General features: G+C 42.2%; 1 protein-coding gene across 5 annotated transcripts in view; it reads right to left on the bottom strand.

Moving 5' to 3' along the window:
* Positions 1-286: 286 nt before the first annotated feature.
* CAPN3 (calpain 3) overlaps positions 287-12,276 on the bottom strand; it is a 29,541-nt gene continuing 17,551 nt past the window's right edge. The window contains exons 12-24 of one of the 5 annotated variants that reach the window (XM_086614041.1): positions 12,006-12,017; positions 10,623-10,831; positions 9,879-9,915; positions 8,888-8,905; positions 7,646-7,756; positions 6,235-6,312; positions 5,484-5,541; positions 4,820-4,884; positions 3,714-3,782; positions 3,058-3,136; positions 1,377-1,493; positions 958-1,016; positions 287-324 (exon numbers count right to left, since the gene is read on the bottom strand). In XM_086614041.1, coding sequence (XP_086470167.1) covers positions 298-324; positions 958-1,016; positions 1,377-1,493; positions 3,058-3,136; positions 3,714-3,782; positions 4,820-4,884; positions 5,484-5,541; positions 6,235-6,312; positions 7,646-7,756; positions 8,888-8,905; positions 9,879-9,915; positions 10,623-10,831; positions 12,006-12,017 — 939 coding nt within the window. In that variant the 3' untranslated portion in view covers positions 287-297. The remainder of the gene's footprint in view (positions 325-957; positions 1,017-1,376; positions 1,494-3,057; positions 3,137-3,713; positions 3,783-4,819; positions 4,885-5,483; positions 5,542-6,234; positions 6,313-7,645; positions 7,757-8,887; positions 8,906-9,878; positions 9,916-10,622; positions 10,832-12,005; positions 12,018-12,276) is intronic. The other 4 variants (XM_086614042.1, XM_086614043.1, XM_086614040.1 and 1 more) reach the window with 4 other exon arrangements.

Raw genomic sequence — 12,276 nt, 5'->3', positions numbered from 1 at the left:
TGAGGGAAGACTTTTCCAGTTGTCAGCGTAAGCAGAGTAACGATGCATGCTCCATGTCTTTGCCATGCAGAGAAAGCTTAATTCAGTTATCAGTAAATTAATCCTTGTTGCCCAAAGGAAAACGTCAGAAATTTATGAAAGTAGCCTGTCTCTTTTTCCAAGGGCTTCTTTTCATGTCCTGTTTTATCTTGGCAAGCTGGAAGATGCTCTTGTTTGCACTTGGGGCTGAATGGAGCTGGTAACTTAAAACTGAAGTCTTGAGCATTTTCTTGATGAAGGTGGCCACTGGCTCCAGCGTTACGCGTACATTGTGAGCTGCAGCCACTGAAAGAAGAATTAGAATAAAAGGATGAAAGACTTGTTGGCATCCTCCAACAAATTGTATTGCAACACCACCACCTCTGTAGCTGGAAGGCAGCTGCTTGCTGATACTTAGTATGAAGCACACTGGCAGTGGGGAAGTTTGTCTTAGGCTTCTTGCTCCCATTCCTCCGTCTCTTGCAAAAAGTTAAGGGTTTTTTTAATGATGTCCCTAAGCTTTTAAGCTGAAACTTTCTAAGTCTTCTTAATACTTAAAAAAAGGCAAAGTGCAACGTTAAACCCCATTATCAGTTAACACCTTTAAACTAAAGTGTGTTTGATTTAAATTGCCTCATAAAAAGAAAGTCAAAGTTTTTTTGAAGCACTTTAAAGATGATATGAAGAGGTCACAGACGTGTCCTTCAGCATCAGCTGGAGTCTTACAGAGCAGCTGTTGCCAGCAGATCATGGATACAGGTGTTTTCTGTGTAAAAAAAAAGGTAGCAACATTTTTAGGAGGTTTTATGGACTCTTAGGACTTGGATGACAATTTCAGACCAACTCTCATAGGCTCCCTTGAGAACATGTGCAATGAATAATACGAGTAAAATTTAGTATTGTGATTTTGTGTTAGAAATACTAACATAAACAGCTTACCTCCAGGACATTGAGCTTGATGATGCCATCTCCATCTTTATCAAAGGCGTGGAATGCCCCTAAAGCAAGGAAACAAAAATACATGGAGTGGATGAAATTACTGTATGCGTAAAGGTGATCCCAGATAGCAAACCAAATTGTGCTCCCATTGTGTTCTGCAATCGTACAGACAGTCACTTACGCGGTCAGCACGTATTTCTGCTGTTTTTCCTTAGCTAATGCAAGGAGAAACACAGTGGTTTCTTTTGTGTTTGTACGAGATGGCTGTCACATTTTAGATTCCCTGAGGACATATCTTTAATTATTAATACTATGCGTAGGCAGTAATGGTTTAAACAAACGTTGTTTCTAGTGTGGCAGTGGGTTTTGGGGGCGAGGAGCAGGGGAGGCAGCACGGTATGACCCGGGCGGCCACTCACGGAACATGGCGTCCAGGCGCACAAAGCAGCAGATGAAGCTGTCAAAGTCGATGTTCATGTTCTTGTCGGCGTAGCGCATGGTGATGATGTCGTAGAGCTGGTTGTTCAGCCGAAACCCTGCAGAGGACCAGAAAGGGGCAGAGCTGGGCCACAGCCGGGAGGAAGCTCTGGTGCCCGTCGGGTCTCCAGGAGCGGTTTGGCTGTAGGCACTTCCCGGGCCCCACCGAGGCTCGGGCCGGAGGGTGCTGCTGCAGACACTAAATACAATGAAGTAAAGCTACAAAGAGCTTCTCGGTGTCCAGCTGCTTTCTTAAAACGTAAGTAGCATTTTGAAGTTACGATTTGGGAGGACCGGTAGCACATGAGTTACCTCACGTCGTAAGCGTGAAGAGGAGAGGTCCTCACCAAAGAGTTTGCAGCTTAACTGAGCCTGATAACAGCAAAGCAACAAAACCAGGGTGACAGAAACAGAGGAGGAAGTTGCTGTGAAAACACAATTACACAACAGTCAAAAAACAGATAGGGAGGTAACTCCTCGGCGTGTTGTTACTGAGCGGTGGCACTGGCTGCTGCAGCCTGTGAAGGGTCTGTCGTGGTTCAGGTGCTGCTGGTTGTTGGCTAAATGCAAGGTCGTGCACAGCCTATGTGCTGCAAGACTGAGAATTTGTATTGCAAAATGTGTTTTTAGTTCTAAAGTCAAGGCAGGAGGTATTTAAATATTTTTTTTTACATTGACAACTTTCCTGGTGTGAATGGAAAACTGGAAAATAAAAATGACCCCTATTTCTACTGCAGTTGGCATCCAAATCCAGGTGTAGTTTTGTGCTTAGCAAAGGATCGAATCACTGATGTAAAGTACAAAATAGTCATCTGTTTCTGTTCCTTGATGAACTGGTAACTGATGTGCCCAAATACTGCTGAAGATAAAGTGCCACTGAAATCACCACATCTAGGTTTATAGTGATGCTACAGATTTTCTGATTAAAGAAGCCCTCTTTCTCCCTTTAAGAAAGAGCAGCTGGTAAAGACATTTGCAAGGGGAGGCCTGCTGTCCAGGAAAAGAAGCACATCATTGTGCTTGAGACAAAAAGCAAGAAGAGTCAAGAGTCTCTCTTTGCAGGACGAATTTCATTGACTGCACCTTTTGCAAAATGCTTTCTTCTTACTGCGCAGGTAGAAGAGGAGTCTCGCAGTGGCTTAGTGCCACCAAGAAACACGAGCAGGACTCAAGAGACGTCCGTCCAGTTGCCTCTTATACAAACTCAGGCACTGACCTGCTCTGCCTCAGTTTCAGTGCCTGTACATTTGAGTTGAGGGTTTTCTGCTGTTCTTTGGTTGTTACTTACACAAACATAAAGAATACACAGCTTAAATGAAATCAAATGTCTTCAGGGCTCACTGGTTCCCCTGAACAGCAGGATTCCAAGCAGGAGGTCCTTAAGACAGCAGAGTATTGTTCTCTGGAAATTTTAAAGAGCTGAAGAGATCTATTTGGTTGGCAAGATGTATAAGACTTGCCATCTGGATATTTGAGAAACTCTGTTGGGGAAAAAAGGATTTTTAAATTTCCGTAGAGTCTCTTTTTAAAAGTCTGCACAGTGTTTCTGATTTCACCTGGTGATAGATCAACCCAAATAAGGTTTTTTTTTAGCTGTTGGACCTTGAACACTAGGAGAAGTACCTGCATCATTGACTGCGTTGCGCATCTCGTAGCTGTTAATGGTTCCCGAATGATCCGCATCATAATGCTTGAAAATTTTCTGGAAAAAAAAAAATACACAACAGAAATAAAAGCTTGTACTTCTGTTGAACGTACCCACTGAGTGGGTATAGGACGTGTGGCTCAGACACTTGGAGGCTTTGCCATTTGCCATATATTGCTGCTTCTGGGCAGCCTGGGTTGTTAGCACAGAGCTCCTCTGAGTCGCAAAGTAAAATAATTTAGATGCATGCTGCGAGAAGCAAAAAGCTCTGCCCTAGAGACTCTCCTTGTTTGACTTGAGTTTATGCTGTTAATCATCTCTCTTGACTGTCCTAATTAAGCTATTTGTGAGGCCTGATTCTAATTCCCATCACCCCCCTCCTCCAGGTTGTATGCCTCCGTGCTGTTCTCATGGGGTAAGTTCTTACATGAATGCTGGAGTTTCAGAGATTCAAGCTATTTACTTAGGCTGTGAGTAGGACTAGGAGAGACACTACTTTTCTTTTTAGAGGCTAATTTGCAATTTTTTTAGTTTTTTTTTGTTGTTGTAGTTTATGTAGAGAGGTCTGTTTTTCCTACACAAGCTTTTGCGCTGCAGAAGCTGTGAAGAACAGCACTGTGGATACCAGCAATACCTGCCAGCTTTTAATCTTGTCCCAGAGATGTCGAAACTCATCGAAGTTTATCTTCCCTGAGCCATCTGTCTGTGATGCAAACATTCAGGTAAAAAAACCCACGCTATTTTTAAGAGAAAAGTAATTAGATCTGCAGCTACTGATGAAGGGATGAGTGTGAAACTGAGTTCAGGATCTCTTCAGCATTAAGAGCTGGCTGAGCTGTACAGTAAAATATTGGTGAATGTTTGGTTATTTTGCGTAGTATTTTGTTTCAGGAGTGTGAAGTACTATTTGTGTAGAAACAAATATCTGGTACAGGAGAGAGGCTTGCTCCTGCAGGTATTATAAAGTATATGAGCAGGATGTTTTAGAGGGCTTTTTCTAAACACCTCCAAATGTGAAGCTTACCCAATGTTTTTAAGACAACTGAGCTTTATCCTAGAGTGAAGCTCTTTCTGCCTTGCTTAAAATGAACTAAGCAAAACATTGACTAAAGATATTTATAAAAATGTTTTTAGGCTCCAGCCATTATGGCTTTGAGTTGTAGTTAAAATGTTGTTTTGGTTATGTTTGAATGTGCTTATGTTCTCTCAAAATCATGCATTATATCAAATAGGAAAACTGAGTGAAGTTGTACCAGAGGGAACCCCATACGGCACCTTGCAGTGTGTTTTATTATGCTTGCTCTGAGACAATTTCTGTATGCATTGCATGCTAAGCACACAGTGGAACGTATAATATGTTATAAACTTAAACATAAGGGAGAAATATAGTAAGTTTGTTGGCAAGAACTGTAGTTATCTTGAGCTGGTTTAAAAAAAAATAAATAAAATCATGCTTTAGAACGTGAGCTGGCCAGTCGCTGATACCTAAGAAAGAGTATCATACTCACTTATTCTGTAGTTTTCTTTTTTGAGATGTTTTCATTTGCTAACTACACTGATGTTGAGATAACTGGAGTTAAGATGTGCCAAACCAGGAATGCTGTGTTATCTGACTACAGACTATAATGTACTGTTCTGCTTCCCTGGCTTACTAAGTTGTGTGTGTGTGTAGTGGTGGGAAATACAACCCAAGTGGACTAGTGTGGTATCAAGCACTCCTCTTTCACCGGAAAAGGATACATCCATTAAAGCAATCATGCTGCGGCAGGATTCCAGTTCAAATCCTTCTGTCTTTAGGTCCTTATCTGAAATAAATGATCCCAGGTGAAAACAGATCATGCAAGTCAGCAAGCACTTCTTCTTAGGTGTAACTCTACTCAAAGTAGAAGCCAAACCTACTTCCTTCATCAAATAAGAAAAGAGTAGTAGAAAAATTTGAAATGTCTCTAACATTATTGTTTGTGAATTAGAGATTACTTTTCTTGACCTATTATATACAATAAAAACCTCTGGAAAACTCTAACTTTCAGGTAACTAAGCATGCCCAGAGTCCGTAAGCTAGAGTTTGCTTAACAGGCAGAAAAGCCTGCCTCTCCATTAGATTTTTTTTTTTTTTTTTTTTAAAGAGCATTTGCAAACCGCTAGAAATGCTGTATTATCTGCCGTGGTGCTTCCAATGAACTTTTGCTCATTTCTGCGTTTCAGTACTTGATCACTCATAGAGAACATCACTATGAAAAGTTCAGCTTGCTAAAGTCTTGGGTGCAAAGTCTATGGAAGTGTAACTAGGAAATGTGTGAGTTTGAATCCATAAATAATTTTTAGAGTGTAACTAGAGTTGGAGGGTTATGTTGTGTCACAGATTTCTTTGTCCAAGGTTACTGAAAAACATACTCAAACTCACGTTTTTTTACGACGTTATTGAGAACATTCCTGAGTTCTTCAGCATTGATCTCCATGTCCTGGTGGGAAATGTGGTGAGAATATAATTAATTACAACATTCCTTATTAAGCTGATCGCTATGGATGGATATGCTAAAAGTATGAAGTCTTTGGTCACTTTTAGTATGGCATATATATGCTTCAAACTAGAGTACATTCTAGTTCATATAAACATTGGTCCAGATCTTTCTTGAGACTGTAGTACAAGGTAGGTCTAAAGTTACCATATAGTCCTTATTAAACTACAACTACTACAAGAATAACAACCAGTAATTTTAAGACACAGTGTAAACCAAAAAGCAAAATGTGAAAATCCATGTAACCCATTTGCAGCTTCTTGATTTATGCAGTTCTTTGATCTGTTTTGACATTTAATGTCTCTCATTAAGCATATACTGGAGGGCATTGTATTTCTAACTTGTTTATACATGCTATGCAAAATAGCCTCACAGAGGAGTGATAGAAGCCTGAATTTAAATGAGGCTCCCTCCTACACAGTGGGAATAGCTTCTATGTACATATGAGGATAGCTGTATACTTAATTGGATTTTGATTTGATTTTGCTTAGCTTCAGATTGGAGAGGAAATTTAATGGAAGGAAATTCAAGGGAAACTTTAGTGTTCACTGTTTTGAATCTGTGAAGCAGTTGATTTAGGTGTTGCTGTGGCTAGGCTGCTTTGTTGGCGGAGACAGGGATCTGTTGCATACTCACATCCCCTGCAATTTGTCGGAAAATATTCCTGAACTGTTTTTCCTCTTCGCTCCCCTCACGAGATTTTGCTGAAGGACGCTGAAAAAAAACAAGCAAGGAAGAGATACAACCTTAGCCCAGCAGGGAAGGGAAGGGGCCTGGGGGGCTCACTTGCCCTCGTGCGAGGGAGCCTCTTAGTGTATCTGAAGCTCTTCAGAGGACCAGGTTTTCTTCCTGGTCCTTTCACCTTTCTTTGGTTAAACATGTTCCTCAGCAAAACTGCTGAGTATTTAACTTCCCCCCATTGCTCTAATTTCTCTTTGAAGGAGCCTACTGAAGATTACTTTCACTGACAGATGTTTATCTTCTGATGTTTATTTTCAAAACATTGCAAATAAGTTCAGAGCAGAAGAAAATCTGCTCCATAGCTACCCTGTAGGCTATGAATTGACCAGAGGGACTTGGCCTTGAGAGCACTTTGTAATGTGAGGGCCCTTGCTAGAGGCAAGTAAGTAGCACGAGACAGAGGAAAATGGCGAAAGTGAAGCTTTTTCAGACACATGCAAAGAGCAAGCCAGAGCTCTGAGGCTGATACTGGAAAAGGAAACTATACTCCGTTTTTTTCTCCCACAGTATTAAATTGTAGGAATTATGTGTAACAAAGTAAAGCAAATTTCTTGGCTTAGTTCTTATTTTTGTTTGTCTAAACGCAGAGGAAAGTTAAGAACAGTTCCCACTTTGGCACCTGGGCACTGTGGCAGTCGTGTGGCAGAACAGGTCCCTGCCAGCTCCCTGTGAGCTGGCGCCCAAGCTGGCCCTTCGGGTGCCACGAGCCGGGCTCCAGGATCCGGCTGTTGCGTCTCGCCTCCCTCACCCGCCTGCAGGCAGAAACTCCCAATTCCCTACCCTGTTTTCCTCCTCTCTGGTGCTGAGAGAAAAGAGGAGGGGTGCCGGGGCTTTTGGGGTTACTCAGTCTCTTCTCCTCTGGCCAGCCATGAATGATACAGGGCCGTGTCATTTGTAGTAGGGAGAGGCTGTGATCGTCGCCGGGAGCTCCCGAAGCCCCTCCAGTGCGATTTGGGCGTGCGCCCTGTGTAAAGCGGGTACCGCTTCAAGGGGGCTGAGCGAGAGCGGATTGAACTGCGCTGCTCGTGGGGAAGGGATGTCTCACAGCCGGGATCTTTGTATGAGAGTGCAAACAGGCGATATTTCCAAGCAACTAAATCCTCCAGCACGAGTGTTAAATAACTGAAGGGATAGTCTCTGTTCGCTCATGCTCATTAGATCCACATAAACCAGATGCAAATTATGCTAAGATTCGATGAAAAGCTGTTAAGTGTCTTAGGACACTTCTTTGCCCCCTTCCTGTGCTCCCCCCAGCCACTCTTTCATGCTAGCCAGACCAAGCCCTATTTCCCCCCTTGCCACTTGCTGCAGAAACCTTTTTCTCATCTGCACGGGTTCTTTCACCGCCTTTGCCAGCATCTCCATCTCCTGTCAGCTCCTTATTGCTGTTCGCTATGTCGGAAACAAAGATGATAGGCTAGAAGACGAAGAAGGAAGAGAGCAAAAGAGAAGTTGAAATTACACAAGAAATAGTGGAAGGGAAAATATTTGGTGACAACCATTCTGTGGTAAAGCTCATGCAGCAACAGCTCCCGCCCCTGAGAGCATGACTGGAGAAGCCAGAGCTGTGAATGAAAGAAAAGAAGAAAAAAAAAAAAATGGAGAGAAGACAAGGACAGACTTCTGAAGTTACTGCTCCCCTCATGCTAAAAAGCAAGCTGCAAAAGTCTTTTTGCAAAAAAGTGCAACTCTGGCTTCTAGCTTTCCTGTTCAGCAAGCCAATAACTGTTTAAATGTTACTTTTTTTTTTTTTTTAAATAAGCCTAACAGATTCTTGATTTTCAGTTAAACTGATGACCTTGCCCCTCTCTATGAAGGGCAGTAGCACTGCAAACAGAATCCGAATGCTACACAGAAAAGGAGTATTTGTGTAGGAGCTTGTTAGTTACGCAAAGCATATGGTCTTTCTCTGTATTAGTTCTTGAAGCATTCAGCTGTAAGCAGCCACATGCAATTCTTCTGGTTTAATTTATTTAAAACAAGGAAAGCCACAACAAGATGTGAATGTGTTACCCTAGAGTATTAATTACAATCAGCCTGTCGTGAGATTAAAATGCCTGATTATATTTTCAAGGTCCTAGATGTGTTGTACAGAATTGAAAGGAGAATCCTGGACTTCAGTGAGCAGAAACTTCAGGAAAGAGGGGTAGCTGCATTAGGCAGTGGAAAGTGAATGTGAGGGCCCGTGTGAGGAGAAGGAGTGCTTTTCACTGGAAAGCGGTGACAGGGTGCCTGCGGAGGGGCAGGAAGGAAGGGCAGTTTGAGAAACCCAGAGGATTAAGCTTACAAGGCTGAAAAGTTTCTGTTACCCTTTTGCCACCCCCTGGAGTGAGAGGGGTATATGATGCTAATGCTATTCCATTAGAATTTAGCGTAGGAAGACAAAATCTTTGCTGCCTGCAAGTGGCCTCTTATCCAGTGCCCTTCATTAACTAGGTCAGTTTCCAGATGCAGCGAAATCAATGACACCAAGGAACTCGGCTCCTGCTGCATGCATTGCACATGCTTTTTGCCTTGCTGGCACTCAGCACAGTGCACAAGTACCCACCTTGCCCTTTTTCTTCTTCTGTACAAAAAGAGACAAATGGTTTTTTTTTTAATAAGTGCTTTTAAACAGAATTATAGATTTTACTCAGATTATGCAGAGCTGATGGTAAAGTTTTGGTTTTTCTTTTGCTCTTTCTCACATTTATTTTTTGCATTCCTATATTTATACATTTTTTCCCCATTTCCTGTATTCATAGAGTTTTCAAATCTCCAAAAATGAGGGAAAATGCACCCAACAAGAAATTGCTTCCTGAAGGACAGAAATTGCAGGAACTATAGCAAAACTGTGTCTCATCTCATCCGGGGCTTTGTCTGCTTGAATAAAATCTCTGTTGTACCGCAGATCAGTGTTATCTGAAGTGGCAATTAAATTCCACCAGATCTGGACAGCTATTTTGTTATCATGACAGCAAATGAAAGGGGAACACTTCTGAGCAAGGTTTGATTGAGCTCAATTCTGTGCAAGAGCATTTCCTCTGATTTTTTTTCAAGACTAATTGTATTGTTAGCTCTAGTATATTCAAACAGAGATGTGCAAAACCCCAGGCTGAAGAGCTTGTCATGGATGTTAGTTTGAATCAGAGTACCATTAGGATCCCTTACCAGAAAGTATGTACTTCAAAATAAGGCACATTTTTCTTTATTAGATGAAATGCCAGTTTCACAAACAAAATATCTTGGAGCACAGAGCTAGGCCTCCCCTGGTAAATGAATAGTCTCCATTGATGGAGGCAAATACTTAGCATCCAGCTCCTTTATGCCAGGAGTAGATTTCAAATCTGGCAAAAGATTTTGGTCTGACCAAATCAGAAAGTAGTGTATTTAAAGCAAGCATTAATAGAAGTATCTCGATGAGGAAAAATGTAGGAATTTATGCTAAAGGAGCTGTCATGTGGCTGCAAATGGTTTCCTGCTATAGGTTTCCCTAGATGTGATGCTCCTCCTCTCCCTACCCCCATTCATGTACAAAAGAGGCCCAGGACAGCACTTACCGATGGACGCTCTGCCTCAATCATGTTTTCAACCTCCCTAGAAGAAAGCAGAAAGTAAATAAATCAGGAAAGTGACTGTTCCCAACGTTGCTTATTTCTGTAGTTGGTTTGTAGCAGCCACTTGAACTTTCCAAAGAGTCAGTGGTGTGGGCTGGCTTCCAAGCATCACAGCTGCAGGCTCTAGACATTGCTTTTTTCCCAGTTTGAGCTGAGCATCCCAAGTACCACTTCCAGGAGGGCTGCTGCCTGGTTCTAAAGAGCCTTGATAACGCTGAACTTTGACATCTGGGAGTAGGTCAGGAGCTGTTTGGCCTTAGAGTGGCACTGGCTGGAATATGCTGAGCTTTGGCAAGCTAGTTGAAGAGCAGCATGGAAAAGAAATAACTACCTACTCCTGTGTTTCATTCGTGACTGAAATTAGATCTGGTTCAATGATCTATCTGGCCAAAACTTCAGCCAGTGGCATACAGCAATAAAAACTGAATGGGTTCATTTTCATTATTAAAAATGGCTAATGATATGTTTTCAAAGAATATTCTGCAAGTAGTAAGCTTCTCCAAAGACAATTCAAAGCAGGATCTTGTTAGACTATAAGAGAAGCTTGGGGAAATGAGTTTGCAGCTTGGAGTTTCTAATTACGTTAAGAAAATTAAAAGCAGGGTGTAGCAAACCAGGAACGTGACTGTAACAGACTAGCAAGCTCACCTCCGCCTTTATGGCCAGCTGAATGGATCTGCAACTTACTCTGAAAGACTTCTTTTCTCTGAGAAGACCCTCAGAATGAATTCTCCCTCTTGGTGCGGTTCGTATGTCGATGGGATGACGACGTACTCGCTGGGAGGTAACCGGAAGCGCTCAGAGATTTCTCGCATGTTTATATAGGTCTTACTTCTAGCTTTAGAGGCATTGTAGAGGAAAAAATCCTTTTGCAAGTGGTGCTTAGTGCCATGCATCTGCAGAACAAATGAGTCAATTTGTCTTGAAGGAAGTCTTACCCATTCCCCAGGTGGGTTGTTATGCAGGCAGTACACAACTGGCACAGAAAACACAAATGAAGCAGCAGCTTAGCAAGTAGGAAAGCTGACGAGGGATGCTAGATGGGAACAGACACAGAGTCTGTCACCTTTAAGTCACTGTTGGCTGGGTCTGGTTGGCTTCTGAGGACTGCTCCGGGGCCCACCTGCAGAGCATTGGCCAACTTCTGCTGTGTAGGCACTTTTGTCTGACCATTTCTTTGGATGCTAAGTTGTGTGTAACGAAAGATCAGCTACTTTCCTTGGAGGGTGGCATGGTAAGGAATGGTACATGCAAACTCCTACATGCAGCGTGATAAGGCAAAGGTGCTTTCAGTGGAAATGTGTCCTTGCCTGGACAAAACATGAATTCTGTATCTGCTAAAGAAACATAATAATAAAACGTTGCATTGGTTCAAATATGAAAACTAAGTCAAGAATTGTGGGCTAAGAGCACTTGTAAGCTGTTTGTTGCAGAAATAACCACCTGTAAAACAGTCAGTAAAGACAACATTCAGACTATCATCTTCATGTTTTCCAGCTAACATAGCCTTCAGGTGAGCTTGTTTGCAAAACTTGTGTTGCCAATGATTCAGCTACCAGCAGGCTTAGAAAAACTTAATCTGTGTACTATTAATACTTTTTCTTCAATGCCCAGAAATATCATTTGTTTTCCAAACAAATTCTGAGACTAAAGAGAAAACTCTGTGGCTGCAGGATACAAGCCCTTGGCATTATTTGCAGGAAGAAATGGAAGTGGTTTCAGGTGCTTCTGCATGGGGTGTAATGGCAAAGTGCTCACTGATGCTGCTTCCTGTGGCCCAGGCTCACTGACCGACCAGGTAAGCCATCGTCAGGTCTCGTAGAATAGAAAAGAAGGACAGAGGAAAAAGTGCAGGTGAAAATGGAATGCGAGTGAGAAAGAATTAAAAATTACCTGCAAAATGGTGCTAATGAACACTCAAAGCAGAAAGGTTAGCAGTTTCACTTTTGTTGTACATCCCTGAAAGCAAACTTGACCAGACAGTTTCCTGCTGACTTACAGACAGGCACAACAGTAACACTAGCTGTGAGCATACACCAAGATGTCAATCTGCCTCCGTTCTGCTCATACCTCTTTGGGCACCTGAGGGAGAAACAAAGAGAGGAAACAGAGCTGATACGTGAGTCCACTTGTTTACAGATCATACAGAAGGGCGTTCATATAGATTTCTGAAGGCACAGCCAGAAAACAAAATGCCACAAGTTATATAATTTTTCTAAGCAATTTCTTTCTTCCTGTCCAGATTTATTGGGATTTGCATGAGATCCACTAAGATCTGAACTAAATATGTTTTTGCAAGGGACTGAGTAAATTGACTTCTTCGTGAAGTCGATAGCAGGGA

This window comes from Tauraco erythrolophus, chromosome 6 (assembly GCF_009769465.1).
Source record: "Tauraco erythrolophus isolate bTauEry1 chromosome 6, bTauEry1.pri, whole genome shotgun sequence".
In the NCBI taxonomy this organism is placed as follows: Eukaryota; Metazoa; Chordata; class Aves; order Musophagiformes; family Musophagidae; genus Tauraco; species Tauraco erythrolophus.
This window is presented reverse-complemented; position numbering and strand designations above follow the sequence as displayed.